Source organism: Microcaecilia unicolor, chromosome 2 (assembly GCF_901765095.1).
Source record: "Microcaecilia unicolor chromosome 2, aMicUni1.1, whole genome shotgun sequence".
Lineage (NCBI taxonomy): Eukaryota > Metazoa > Chordata > Amphibia > Gymnophiona > Siphonopidae > Microcaecilia > Microcaecilia unicolor.
This window is the reverse complement of record NC_044032.1, coordinates 5527598-5541357: the sequence shown is the minus strand read 5'-3', so window position 1 is coordinate 5541357 and position 13760 is coordinate 5527598. Positions and strand designations below refer to the sequence as shown.

Genomic DNA, 13760 nt, shown 5'->3' with positions numbered 1-13760 from the left:
GCACCTAATCACTACACCTCTTCTCAGGAAAACTTACCTACCCCAACTTGACATTTCGTCCTTTAGATTGTAAGCTCTTCCGAGCAGGGACCGTCCTTATTGTTAATTTGTACAGCGAAGCGTAACCCTAGTAGCGCTCTAGAAATGTTAAGTAGTAGTAGTAACTCTCGCTTTTAGTAACAAAAGTTATTTTCTTCTTCTTTGTTTATCTCTAAAGAGATCTGGGAAAATCTGTACTTTTGATCCCAGGAAAAGTGAGTTCATGTGGCGGAAATAAAGTCCAGAAGAATCCGCAGCCAAGCGGAAATAAAGTCTAAATATGTTATTATGATCTAGTTCCAGAGCAAAGGTAACCAACAGTGTTGTTCTTTCTGTTATGACTTCCATTGAATTTTGAAGAAAATCTGTTAAATTTAGGTCAGATTGAGGAGGAATAGGCAATCTTCTTGTTCCAGTACTGGAAATATATTGGGTTTTGGTAGTAGGTGGAAAACCCTCAGGGGGAACACCCACTATCTCCACAGTGTATTTTTTCAACATCTCTAATGCTGGGATAAGAGGAGACTTAGGAAAGTTCAGAAATCGTAAATTATTTCTCCTTATCTGATTTTCTAAATATTCTATCTTGTGCTTTTGGAAGTTACTGTCTTTTATTAAAGTTAATGTTGAAGAATTCACTGATTTTATATCTTTATCTAAAGCCTTCATTTTAATTGTCTGCTCTTCTAATTTAGCTGAAACATCACTTTGGACCTGCTTTAATTCCGCCACCTCACCCTGCAAAATACCTGATAGTTGTAGGTTGGTATTCAGTCCTTTTATCGCTTCCCACAATACATCTAATGTAACAGTCACAGGTTTAACATAATTCCAGTCTCCATGGAGGGTTCGCCTTGAATTCCCTCAGGCACGCAAACTGCCTGGGTCATTGTTCTCACTGGCGTCGACGTGGCAACGGGGTTTCCATGTACAGCCACAAGGATTCCACTTCTGGGCCCGGTGTTCTGTTCACTCGCTGCCACCTCTTCTCCTCTGGGTCTTGGAGGTGCTGTTGTCGGGGGTGAACTCAATGACACCCCCCTCAGCGCTATGGTCCAAAGTATCTCCCAGACCCCTCGAAGCGTCAACTCTGGCTCCCAGCGCTTGCAAACCCGACTCCTCCAAAGTTGTCTGCCGCGTGGGAGGGGGATTCACCCTACCTGTGGAGGTAGGCATGTTGGGCTTCCCTTTCCTCTTTCCCATTACGGGTCCGTGGTTGCTCCCCTGCGCCAGACTTCTAGTAAGAGTCAGGAGCTGCTTCGCGCACATCTGCTCTCGGCGCCATCTTGGATCGATTTTAAAAAATCAGTGTTCTGACAATTACTCTTGTTTGAGCTCAGGCCTGCCTGAGGCTCTGCTAGTTCTATCTGCTGTTTCATTGTCAGGCCATGGCCTGAAGCATTGCTGCAGCTTTTTTCTTCTTGCTCTGTTCCAGTGAAGCCTGCTTACAAGCCTTGGAGTTCTGAGAGCTCTGCTCCAGTGAATCCTGCTTACAAGCCTTGGAGTCCTGAGAGCTCTGTTCCAGTGAATCCTGCTTACAAGCCTTGGAGTCCTGAGAGCTCTGTTCCAGTGAATCCTGCTTACAAGCCTTGGAGTCCTGAGAGCTCTGTTCCAGTGAATCCTGCTTACAAGCCTTGGAGTCCTGAGAGCTCTGTTCCAGTGAATCCGGCTTACAAGCCTTGGAGTCCTGAGAGCTTCTTGCCCTTCAGCTGAGTCCCCAGTCATCCACAGTGAGTCCCTGGCTGCAGTGAGTAGGCCCTGTGCTGTGTTTTGGACTGTGTGTGGGGGATGAGAATTATCCCTGGATGAGGTGGCTGTGCTTGGAGTGCAGAGGGATCCGCGTGGGCTGTTCCTGGTTCCTGTTTGCTGCGCTGTGCCTGTGTGTGTCTTTTGCCTTGGGAGCATTCGGCTCAGGCGGTTCAGAGACTGTTTGTTTCTACAAGAGACTATTTTGTATTTCTTTGCTTTGCTGCTGCTCATCTCCTGCTTCTGAGAGAGCTTGCCGTGGAGGTCCCACGGCTTACATGAGAGTTCTGACAGAATGAACTTTTATCTGACTGCCAGCGGTCTCACTGCTTTCATGTAAGTGCTATTACGTTCCGTTGCCCCACCAGGGCAGGCCTTTGACTAGTCTCTTGTGCTCTTTTGTTTGCTTTTCTTGTACAGCTAGGCTGTCTCACTGCTTGCCAATATTGTATGCTTAAGGTTTTGTTTTGCTTTAGCTAGTGTTAGGATGTGCAGCTAGGCTGCTTATTGTCCTTTTTTCTCTTACACTATTGCTGAGCTGTTTGTTTGCCTTTTTGACCTGTGTTCTTTTGCTACCATTAAAGCTACCTTAGTTCACCTCCACTTGCAATCCAGTCCGGTTCTTTGGGATACTCTTGGGACTCCGTCTACCCAGAGGTGGTTAAGTGATCCTCACGCATCTTTTGTACTATTATATAAGGTAATCCATGAATAGACTGGGTAATACATACCAAATTTGGCACCAAGTGTTTTTAAATGAGGACGAAATGCAAGCAATTGTTTCCTATTTTTCACCGTTTGTTTACTTAAGTCCGGTACAAAAAGAAAGGTGGTGCCTTCATATTTCACCGGCACCATACTTGTTGCTTCCTGCATTGTATAAAGCACATGGTTATAGCAAAATAGCTTCAGTATTATGGGACATGGGTATTTTCCTTGCTGTACTGTGTGTGACTGCACACATTGAGCTCTGTTCTGTCCTCTGACAGCCTTGCACTAGTTTATAATGTGATCCTAAAATGTGCGTAATGCTTTTACTGTTATTCTCATTTCTAAGGACTATCATCGCTGCAGTTCCCACTGCAGATACGTGAGCAAATGCATTGTGTGTAATGTAGTTCACAGGCAATGCAGCCACAGTTGTCTGTCTGTATAAGAACGGTTGCCACTGGTTGTAAGGCTGCCCAGACCTTCACTCTCTCTCAGCCAAGCTTGGCTCCTTTGTCTACCTGCTATCATTTCCTGGTCATTCTTACTATCTCTGTCCTGAGAGGTCAGCCAGGTATGGCCTTTCCCTCCAATTAAGGGCCATCCTCTAGCACCTCCCTTGCCACCCGGTGGCAGGCTTTGTCCCTATTGGTCCTTACCTGCTCCTCCCTGTGTGAGGCTTTTTGACCTCCTTGTCCCTTTCACCATGAGGCATTCACCATCTTTCTACAGACATGAGGCATTCACCATCTTCAGACAGCACAGTCCTGCTGAAACTCCCTGCAATGAACTTGGTTTTTTACCTTGAAAATATCTCCTCCATAATGAGATATCGCACATTCCAGTCACCCAGCTCTGAGATACTTCTATCTGTTCAACTATTTCTCACCTCCAACCACTGAAACAGCTCTCAGAATTACGGAGTCTCTGTGCCCTGGGGCAGCACTTCTGAACATCTGACTGTGAGTAAATTACCTGTGATTTATTCAATAAAAGAGACTTCATAAAAATAATAGAGACTTCAGGTGTGACTGGTGTGCCAAGGTTATACTTTCAAGATACCATAGACTTTATAGTAACAAGTTTATGAGAGGCTTGAACAAGCTCCTTGTATTTCCAAGACTCTTGTAAGTTGTAAATCCAATAATTTAGGTAGAAAGTTTTCGAAAAATACTATTGCACTGCAACCATTGTGGCCTTCTGGAAGGCCTAGCACTTGAATGTTGTTTCTCCATTCTGCTTCAAGCAGTGTTAATCTCTTGGTGTGCTGTTGCAATGTTGTGATATTATCTTCCACTGTTTTTACTTTGGCTTCAATTATATCCACCCATTGTTGCCAATGTGAAAATTTGTCTCTCAGGGAAGCCAAATCAGCATGAATCTCCGTCGTATCCAGTTTTGTATCAGCAAGTAAGTCTCACAGCCATCTGATTTCTACAAGGATTACTTGAGACAGTTTGCCCTGCGGTTTATTTGGAGGAGTTTTTTGTGGTGAATTAGGTTCAGCATTTTTTAGCTTACTTGGCTTACCTGAAGCCGTAGGTTTTATAAAAGTTGTGAAATAATTATATCATTAAAAGTTGTGAGAAAGGAGTATTTTGATACTTATTCGATACTCAACTGGAGCATTGTTCTGAAGTAGCCATATCGTGCAGAGCTTGCTAGCGTCCCCCCCCCCCCCCAAACACTCATTGAAAGAATTTGATGTTGGGCGTTGGGAATTTTATGGATGGTGCTGGGTGATCTAGCGAGGGGATAGGTGTTTGTTTATTGCTTTTTATGTTTGATGCTTTAATAAAGATTAAAGTTCAAAAATATATATAAACAGTGCAGATGGCAACTGATCACTTTACCAAATACATAGGTAGTTATGTGGTGCAATCTTACATATTACCACAGTACCATTAATTTCAACCTCAAGATGTCTTCCTCTCATCCACTGGTAGCTGATATCAACCTTATGATGTCTTCCCCTCCCCTGTAGATATATACAGCGCTTGCATATGATATAACATACTCATACTTAAGTCTTGATTTTTGTTTGCCATTTTTGGGGCATAGACCAGTGGTTCCCAAACCTGGTCCTGGAGGCATCCCAGCCAGTCAGGTTTTCAGGATATTCACAATGAATATTCATGAGAGAGATTTGCATGCACTGCTTCCACTGCATGCAAATCTCTCTCGTGAATATTCATTGTGGGTATCCTGACAACCTGACTAGTTAGGGTGCCTCCAGGACCAGATTTGGGACCCACTGGCATAGACCATAGAAGTCTGGCCAGCACTGGTCTTCAGCCCACTCAATTTGTTCATAAACCTCCTAGGAAAAACCTTGTCCAAGGCTTTGCTGAAACATGCTATTTCAATGGGGATCAAAAACAATATCTTAAACTTATGGCCACAAGCATAAAAGGGCATAGAAACAAGTCATCGTTAACTTCCTGGATGCATAGAAGCAATAGAAGTGGCATATTTAGAATTTTTGTGGTGGTTGGAGAAGGAAGTTACAAATAAATAGGTAATGTATATTTTATCTCTTAGACTCCTTATTAAACTTACTGTTGTGAGCCAATGTGCCAAGAACATGAATAGTAGTATTTGCTTTTCCGGTAGTTTATACAGTACTGTTTTATATATTCCTGAAAGATATAATATGATGAAAACATTATATGTCACTCACTGTCGCATTTCTATTCATTAACAATACTTGGATTAGACAAAACCTTTAGTTAGTAGGTTATAAAACCCAATATTATGTTGCTACCTCCTATCTAGATTGTAAGCTCTTTGAGCAGGGACTGTCTTTTTGTGTATGGTGTACGGCGCTGCGTATGCCTTGTAGCGCTATAGAAATAAGTAGTAAGTAGTATGTGCTGTGCTTGATCACTGACCTCAGCAGTGCTACTTACTGAATACAACTTCAAATCAGCAGCTTTATGTGTCCACCTCCTCATTGGTCTGTGATAAAATCTTTTTTTTGTTTATTTTCTCTTAGTTATATTTTAAAATTTACACCATTCAATACGTGCTATTTTCAAATGTCATTGTCCATTCACTTTAAGATATCAAATACTCATCTTTAGGTGACTATTTAGACTCTTGCTCTGGGGTGTTGTGGTCCCACATGGAGAGATTACTAAACTATCGTGAGCAGAGTTGGATATTTCGATTAAATACATTAGCTGCTACGGGCCTGAATTTGGAATTGGAGTGGATGACGTTAGTTTAGTCCAGAGCTCTATGATTGGATGGTTTAACATATCAAACTTGTGGAATATGTAGCATCACAAGACGAGGTGTAGCTTTGTGCTTGGATGTATTTTTGGAAAGCAGATTCCCCTGAAGCAGCCTTTTGCCGGCGAAACAGGGTCATAGTAACATAGTAACATAGTAGATGACGGCAGAAAAAGACCTGCACGGTCCATCCAGTCTGCCCAACAAGATAAACTCATATGTGCTACTTTTTGTGTATACCCTACTTTGATTTGTACCTGTGCTCTTCAGGGCACAGACCGTATAAGTCTGCCCAGCACTAACCCCGCCTCCCACCACCGGCTCTGGCACAGACCGTATAAGTCTGCCCAGCACTATCCCCGCCTCCCAACCACCAGTCCCGCCTCCCAACCACCAGCTCTGGCACAGACCGTATAAGTCTGCCCAGCACTATCCCCGTCTCCCACCACCGGCTCTGGCACAGACCGTATAAGTCTGCCCAGCACTATCCCCGCCTCCCAACCACCAGTCCCGCCTCCCAACCACCAGCTCTGGCACAGACCGTATAAGTCTGCCCAGCACTATCCCTGCCTCCCACCACCGGCTCTGGCACAGACCGTATAAGTCTACCCAGCACTATCCCCGCCTCCCAACCACCAGTCCCGCCTCCCAACCACCAGCTCTGGCACAGACCGTATAAGTCTGCCCAGCACTATCCCCGTCTCCCACCACCGGCTCTGGCACAGACCGTATAAGTCTGCCCAGCACTATCCCTGCCTCCCACCACCGGCTCTGGCACAGACCGTATAAGTCTGCCCAGCACTATCCCCGCCTCCCAACCACCAGTCCCGCCTCCCAACCACCAGCTCTGGCACAGACCGTATAAGTCTGCCCAGCACTATCCCTGCCTCCCAACCACCAGCCCCGCCTCCCAACCACCAGCTCTGGCACAGACCGTATAAGTCTGCCCAGCACTATCCCCGCCTCCCAACCACCAATCCCCTCTTGGAAGATTGAAAGATATTACCTATAGATTGAGCGTTCATACCAGCCTGTGGAAGTATATTGTTCATACATATAGAGTTAAAAAAGAAGATCTAACAGGTGGATTAATTCATGTTGAGTACCTCAGGGCTCCCCTTTATTCCCTATCCTTTTTAATACCTATATATATTCTCTAGGTTATTTCTTGAAACAACAGGGAAGGCACAGTGTTAGTTCCTATTGATACTTTGTTTTCCAACAGACTGGTCTGTTATATAATATAATCAGTATTTTACATCATTGGATGCAATCAGAGAAATTAAACTTAATGCAGAAAAAACAAAATACATCCTTATCAGCAATACAGTAGTAAAAGAGTAATATGAGGTGATTATACTTTTTCCTCAACTATTAGAATTTTGGGAGTTTTTCTTGATTTTTTTTTTTTTACATTTGTACCCCGCGCTTTCCCACTCGTGGCAGGCTCAATGCGGCTTACATGGGGCAATGGAGGGTTAAGTGACTTGCCCAGAGTCACAAGGAGCTGCCTGTGCCTGAAGTGGGAATCAAACTCAGTTCCTCAGTTCCCCAGGACCAAAGTCCATCACCCTAACCACTAGGCCACTCCTCCACTGTTGCTACTATTTGAGATTCTACATGGAATGTTGCTATTCCACTAGAAGTCGGCCCTTGCAGATCACCAATGTGGCCGCGCAGGCTTCTGCTTCTGTGAGTCTGACGTCCTGCACATACGTGCAGGACGTCAGACTCACAAAAACAGAAGCTTGCGCAGCCTTCTACATGGAATGTTGCTATAGCAACATTCCATGTAGAATCTCCAATAGTATCTATTTTATTTTTGTTACATTTGTACCCCGCGCTTTCCCACTCGTGGCAGGCTCAATGCGGCTTACATGGGGCAATGGAGGGTTAAGTGACTTGCCCAGAGCCACAAGGAGCTGCCTGTGTCTGAAGTGGGAATTGAACTCAGTTCCTCAGGACCAAAGTCCACCACCCTAACCACTAGGCCACTCCTCCACTGTTGCTACTATTTGAGATTCTACATGGAATGTTGCTATTCCACTAGCAACATTCCATGTAGAAGTCGGCCCTTGCAGATCACCAATGTGGCCGCGCAGGCTTCTGCTTCTGTGAGTCTGACATCCTGCATGTACGTGCAGGACGTCAGACTCACAGAAACAGAAGCCTGCGCAGCCTTCTACATGGAATGTTGCTAGTGGAATAGCAACATTCCATGTAGAATCTCCAACAGTAGCAACATTCCATGTAGAATCTGCAATAGTATCTATTTTATTTTTGTTACATTTGTACCCCACGCTTTCCTACTCATGGCAGGCTCAATGCGGCTTACATGGGGCAATGGAGGGTTAAGTGACTTGCCCAGAGTCACAAGGAGCTGCCTGTGCCTGAAGTGGGAATTGAACTCTAGATTAAGATTGCAAATGCAGATTATGCTCTAACGGAAAAGGTCTTTTTTTTGTTATGTGTTCCAAAAATATTTTGACCAGGAAAACTTCCAGCTATTAGTGCAAACTCTTGTTTAAAGTCTTCTGGATTATATCATTCATCTGGGTTGCCCCAAACAAGTATTTAGAAAGCTTCAAACTATACAAACTACTGCATTACACTTAATTTAGTCCTTGAATAAATATGACATAACTACATAAGTATTGCCGTACTGTGACAGACCGAAGGTCCATCAAGCCCAGGATCCTGTTTCCAACAGTGGCCAATCCAGGTCACAAATACCTGGCAAGATCCCAAAAAAGTTCAATACATTTTATGCTGCTGATCCTAGAAATATAATACAACAGTTAGTAGAAACTATGGTGTGTATATGTACTTGCGGCTTGTTTGTATATTGTGAAGAGTAAGGGGCTGTCTGATCCTGGGTAGGCCACTAGGTGGTGCTGTTCCCATGGAAATGGGGAAAATGCCCAGGATGAGTCACTAGAGGGAGCCAGTAGGGGAATGTCCAGGTCATGTTATTATTGAGGAGTCCACCAGGGGAGTCTTTAAGATAAGGAAGAGACAGCTGGAGGTTGCTAGGACCAAGGAGAGTCCTGGGTTGGAAACAGGTGAAGGTGGTTATGGGCTGGGTTCTGCCTGGAATTAGGGGGAAGAGCCTAAAGGGGTGGATAAGCTAATCATCCTCTCTATACCTACCCGAGTTTGTGAAAGGAAGGAGGAGAGGAAGGAGCTGGGAATCTGGTAGCTCGAGGAAGAAGATCCCCTTGAAGGTACTAGCTAAACTCTGTGGGCTTTTGATGGACTGTGTGTAGATAGAACTTGGTGTACATAATGTTATTTTATTAAGAACAAGGAACTATCAGCCAGGGGGCTGGAGGACAGAGCTGTACCCTCAGAGTGAGGGAAGAACATCCTGTTCAGGCCAGAGGGACTGTTAGCACTGAGCCCATGTGTCTGTGTGTGGGGGCTCAGTGGGAAGACCTGTGGAAGTGTTTAAGCTGGAAGAAGTGGGCCCATGGGGCTGGAATAAAGAGCTGCCTGATGAATATGTTGTTGTTGTGAACTGTCTAATCTACATCTAATTTGCATATTAATACAAGATAAAGAATGACCAGGTTATAGTTCCTGAGGAGTGCAGAGGACAGCACAGGAAGGCCTGAGGAGGTGACCCAGGAACAGAGGGTGCATCCCAGAGGGACCGGCAGCAGTTGGAGGGCAGAAGGAACAAGGTCACCCTGAGTGACCAAGGGACCCAGGATCTTGAGGTTGGTGTGTGTTCAGGGTGCTGGGAAGAGATTGGCTGGAGCTGTGCTCAGGAGCCACAGGCCTGCTGGAGAGAAGAAGAAGAAGAAGAAGAAGCCCCGTGTTTACAATATCTAGTTCTTTTTCTTCGGGAAAGTCTCATGCAATTGTAGGGGTCTTTTTCATACTACGCTATTCATGGTGAACCCCAGTTTTATGACAGCTATAATCACAGATGATCCCTTCTTCCACCCTTTTTTTGTTTTATGCTTTTTTCCTAGAAATAAGCAGTGGATTTAAGTCCATTTTAATAATGCTCTTTGGACTTTTCCTTTAGGAAGCCATCCAAATCTTTTTTTAAACCCTGCTAAGCTAACTGCTTTTACTGCATTCTATGCCAATGAATTCCAGAGTTTAATTACACATTGAGTGAAGAAATATTTTCTCTGATTCATTTTAAATTTACTACTTTGTAGCTTCATTGCATGCCCCCTGATCCTAGTATTTTTGGAAAGAGTAAACAATCAGTTAACATTTACCCATTCCAGTCCAATCATTATTTTATAGACCTCTACCATATCTCCCCTCAGCCGTTTTTTTTTCTCCAAGTTGAAGAGCCCTAGCTGCTTTAGCCTTTCCTCATAGGAAAGTTGTCCCATCCCCTTTATCATTTTTGTCGCCCTTCTCTGTACCTTTTCTAATTCTACTATATCTTGGAGCGATACAAAAGCATTATAATGTCCTCATTCTTGTTTTCCATTCCTTCCCTAAGAATACCTAACATTCTATTAGTTTGTTAGCCACCGCCACACACTGAGCAGAGGGTTTCAACGTATTATCAACAATGGCACCAAGACACCTTTCCTGGTCAGTAACTCCTAAAATGGAACCTTGCATGACGTAGCTATAATTCGGGTTCCTTAATTTATTTAATACATTTATACCCCACATTTTCCCACTAGTTATAGGCTCAATGTGGCTTACACAGAACCGTAGGGTAGGCTACAGTTCAAAAAAGCATAACTAAACAACGTAATAAGATAATAGGCATATATGAATCATAAAAACAACAAAGAATAACAAGGGTAATACAAGGTAATAGGGTCCATGAATATTGCTGAGTCCAGGAAGAAGTAAGAATCGGTTGAGTCTGAGAAGTAAACCTTCTTGAACAGGATGGTCTTCAATAATTTTCTAAAATTTAAATAGTTCTGAGTTGATTTTAAGGATTTGGGTAAAGCATTCCATAGTTGTGTGCCTATGAAGGAGAAGTTGGAGGCGTAGGTAGATTTGTATTTAAGGCCACTGCAGTCTGGATAGTGTAAATTGAGGTAGGATCGGGAGGAACTAGTTCTGTTTCTGGGTGGTAAATCCACAAGATCTAGCATGTATTCGGGAACTCTTTCACACATGCACCACTTTGCACTTGCTCACATTAAAAGTCATCTGTCATTTAGATGCCCAGTCTCTGTCTCGTAAGGTCTTGTAATTTTTCAAAATCCTCTTGCGATTTAACAACTTTCAATAACTTTGTGTCATCAGCAAATTTAATTACATCAGTAGTTACTCCCATCTCTAAGTCATTTATAAATATGTTAAAAGCAGCGGTCCCAGCACAGACCCCTGAGGAACCCCACTTTCTACCCTTCTCCATTGAGAATACTGACCATTTAACCCTACTCTCTGTTTTCTATACTTTAACCAGTTTTTAATCCACAATAGAACACTACCTCCTATCCCATGACTCTCCAATTTCCTCTGGAGTCTTTCATGAGGTACACCTGTTTAACCACCCTTAGAAACATAGAAACATGATGGCAGATAAAGGCTAAATGGTCCATCCAGTCTGCCCATCCTCTGTAACCACTAACGCTTCCTTTTCCTAAGGGATTCTACATGCTTGTCCCATGCTTTCTTAAGTTCCAACACAGTCCTCGTTTCCACGACCTCTACTGGGAGGCCATTAAATGCTTCCACCACACTTGCCATGAACGAATACTTTCTTAGATTTCTCCTAAGCCTATTTATTCTTAACTTCATCATATGCTCCCTCATTCCAGAGTTTTCCTTCATTTGAAAAAGGCTCACTTCCTGTACATTAATGCCCCTGATATATTTAAATGTCTCTATCATATCTCCTCTTTCCCTCCTCTTCCAGTGTATACACGTTGAGGTTCCTGAGCCTGTCCCTATATGTATTATGCCCTAGACCGCTTACCAATTTCGTAGCCGCCATCTGGACCTACTCCATCCTGTTTATATCCTTCTGTAGCTGTGGTCTCCAGAATTGACACAGTACTCTAAGTGGGGCCTCACCAGAGACTTATACAAGGGCACTGTCGCCTCTTTGTTCCTGCTGGTCATCCCTCTCCTTATGCACCCAAGCATCCTTCTAGCTATGACCATTGCTTTTTCTACCTAAGGTCTTCAGACACAATCACCCCAAGTCCCACTCTTCCTTTGTACACAGAAGCACTTCACCCCCTATATTTATCATTCCCTTGGATTCTTGTGACCCAACTGTATGACCCTGCACTTGTTAGTATTAAATCTCAGTTACCAAATATTGGACAATTCCTCAAGTATCGCTAGGTCCTTCCTCATGTCATCCACACCTTCCAGGGTGTCCGCCCTGTTGCAGAGTTTGGTATCATCCACGAAGAGACAAACCTTACCAGACAGCCCTTCTGCAATATCACTCGCAAAGATGTTAAAAAGAGCCGGCCCATGGGCCGATCCCTGCGCACTCCACTGATAACCTCCCTATCTTCAAAGCAAGCTCCATTTACCACCACCCTCTGTCTCCTTCCATTCAACCAATTTTTAACGCAGTCAATTACTCTAGGTCCCATACCGAGGGTACTCAGCTTATTTATGAGTTGCCTATGTGGAACCATGTCGAAGGCTTTGCAGAAATCTAAGTACACCATATCTAGTGCCCCTCCCACGTCCAACTGTTTGGTCACCCAATTAAAGAAATCAATCAGATTTGTCTAACATGACCTTCCTGTAGTGAAGCCATGCTGCCTCGGGTCCTGCATTTCATTCAAGAAACCTCACAATCCTCTGCTTTAGAAGCATTTCCATTAGCTTACTCACCATCAAGTTCAGAATGACCAGTCTGTAATTCCCAACCTCCTTCTTACTTCCACTCTTATGCAATGAGACTACATCTGCTCTTCTCCAGAACCACACCGGACTCCAAGGAGGCACTGATGAGGTCTGTCAGCGGAGCCACAAGAACTTCTCCGAGTTCCTTGAACACCCTCTGATGTATCCCATCAGGCCTCATCGCTTTGTCTTTTAGTTTAGCTAGCACCTCACAAACACAGTCATAGTAACATAGTAAATGACAGCAGAAAAAGACCTGCATGGTCCATCCAGTCTGCCCAACAAGACAAACTCATATGTGCTACTTTTTGTGTATACCCTACTTTGATTTGTACCTGTCCTCTTCAGGGCACAGACCGTATAAGTCTGTCCAGCACTATCCCCGCCTCCCACCACCGGCTCTGGCATAGACCGTATAAGTCTGCCCAGCACTATCCTCGCCTCCCACCACCGGCTGCCTCTGCCACCCAATCTCGGCTAAGCACCTTAGGATCCATTCCTTCTGAATAGGATTCCTTTATGTTTATCCCACGCGTGTTTGAATTCTGTTACCGTTTTCATTTCCACCACCTCCCGCGGGAGGGCATTCCAAGCATCCACCACTCTCTCCGTGAAAAAATACTTCCTGACATTTTTCTTCAGTCTGCCCCCTCTGAGAACAGGTCTTGGTCTACCATCCATCCATCCCCATTTGCATTTTTCTGCGGTCCCATGAGCACAGAAGAGAAATAGTTGTTTAAACAGTTCAGCTATATCCTTATCAGCTTCCACATATTCCTCCCCCTCGATTTGCTCCTTAGAATGCTATTATGGCACTTTTTCCTGTTGCTTACATATCTGAAAAACATCTTATCCCCCAATTTTACCACATTAGCTATATTTTCTTCCATTTGCTTCTTCTCTTTCCTGACAGCTTTTCCAGCATCTCTTAGATTATCCAGGTATTCTTGCTTGTCTTCTTCTTTCTGAGTCGTCTTATATCATATGAAGGCTAACCTCCTTTCCCTTACTTTTTCGGCTACTACGTTCGAGAACCAGAGTGGCCTTCTTTTTCTCTTTCCTTTACGTAATTTATTAACATAAAGGTTAGCTGTCTTTAAAACAGCTTCTTTCAGTCTTGTCCACTGCTGTTCTGCTTCCTTCAACTGTTCCCATCCTACTAACTCTTTCATGAGAAATTCTCCCATCTCAGCAAAGTTAGTTCTTTTGAAATCCATGACCTTCAT

General features: G+C 43.9%; 1 protein-coding gene across 1 annotated transcript in view; it reads right to left on the bottom strand.

The window, feature by feature from the left end:
• Nucleotides 1–13760, bottom strand: part of LOC115461770 (B-cell differentiation antigen CD72-like) — a 109593-nt gene that overhangs the window by 33994 nt on the left and 61839 nt on the right. The window contains exon 6 of the mRNA XM_030191815.1: nucleotides 5053–5132. Within this exon, the coding sequence (XP_030047675.1) occupies nucleotides 5053–5132 (80 nt within the window). The remainder of the gene's footprint in view (nucleotides 1–5052; nucleotides 5133–13760) is intronic.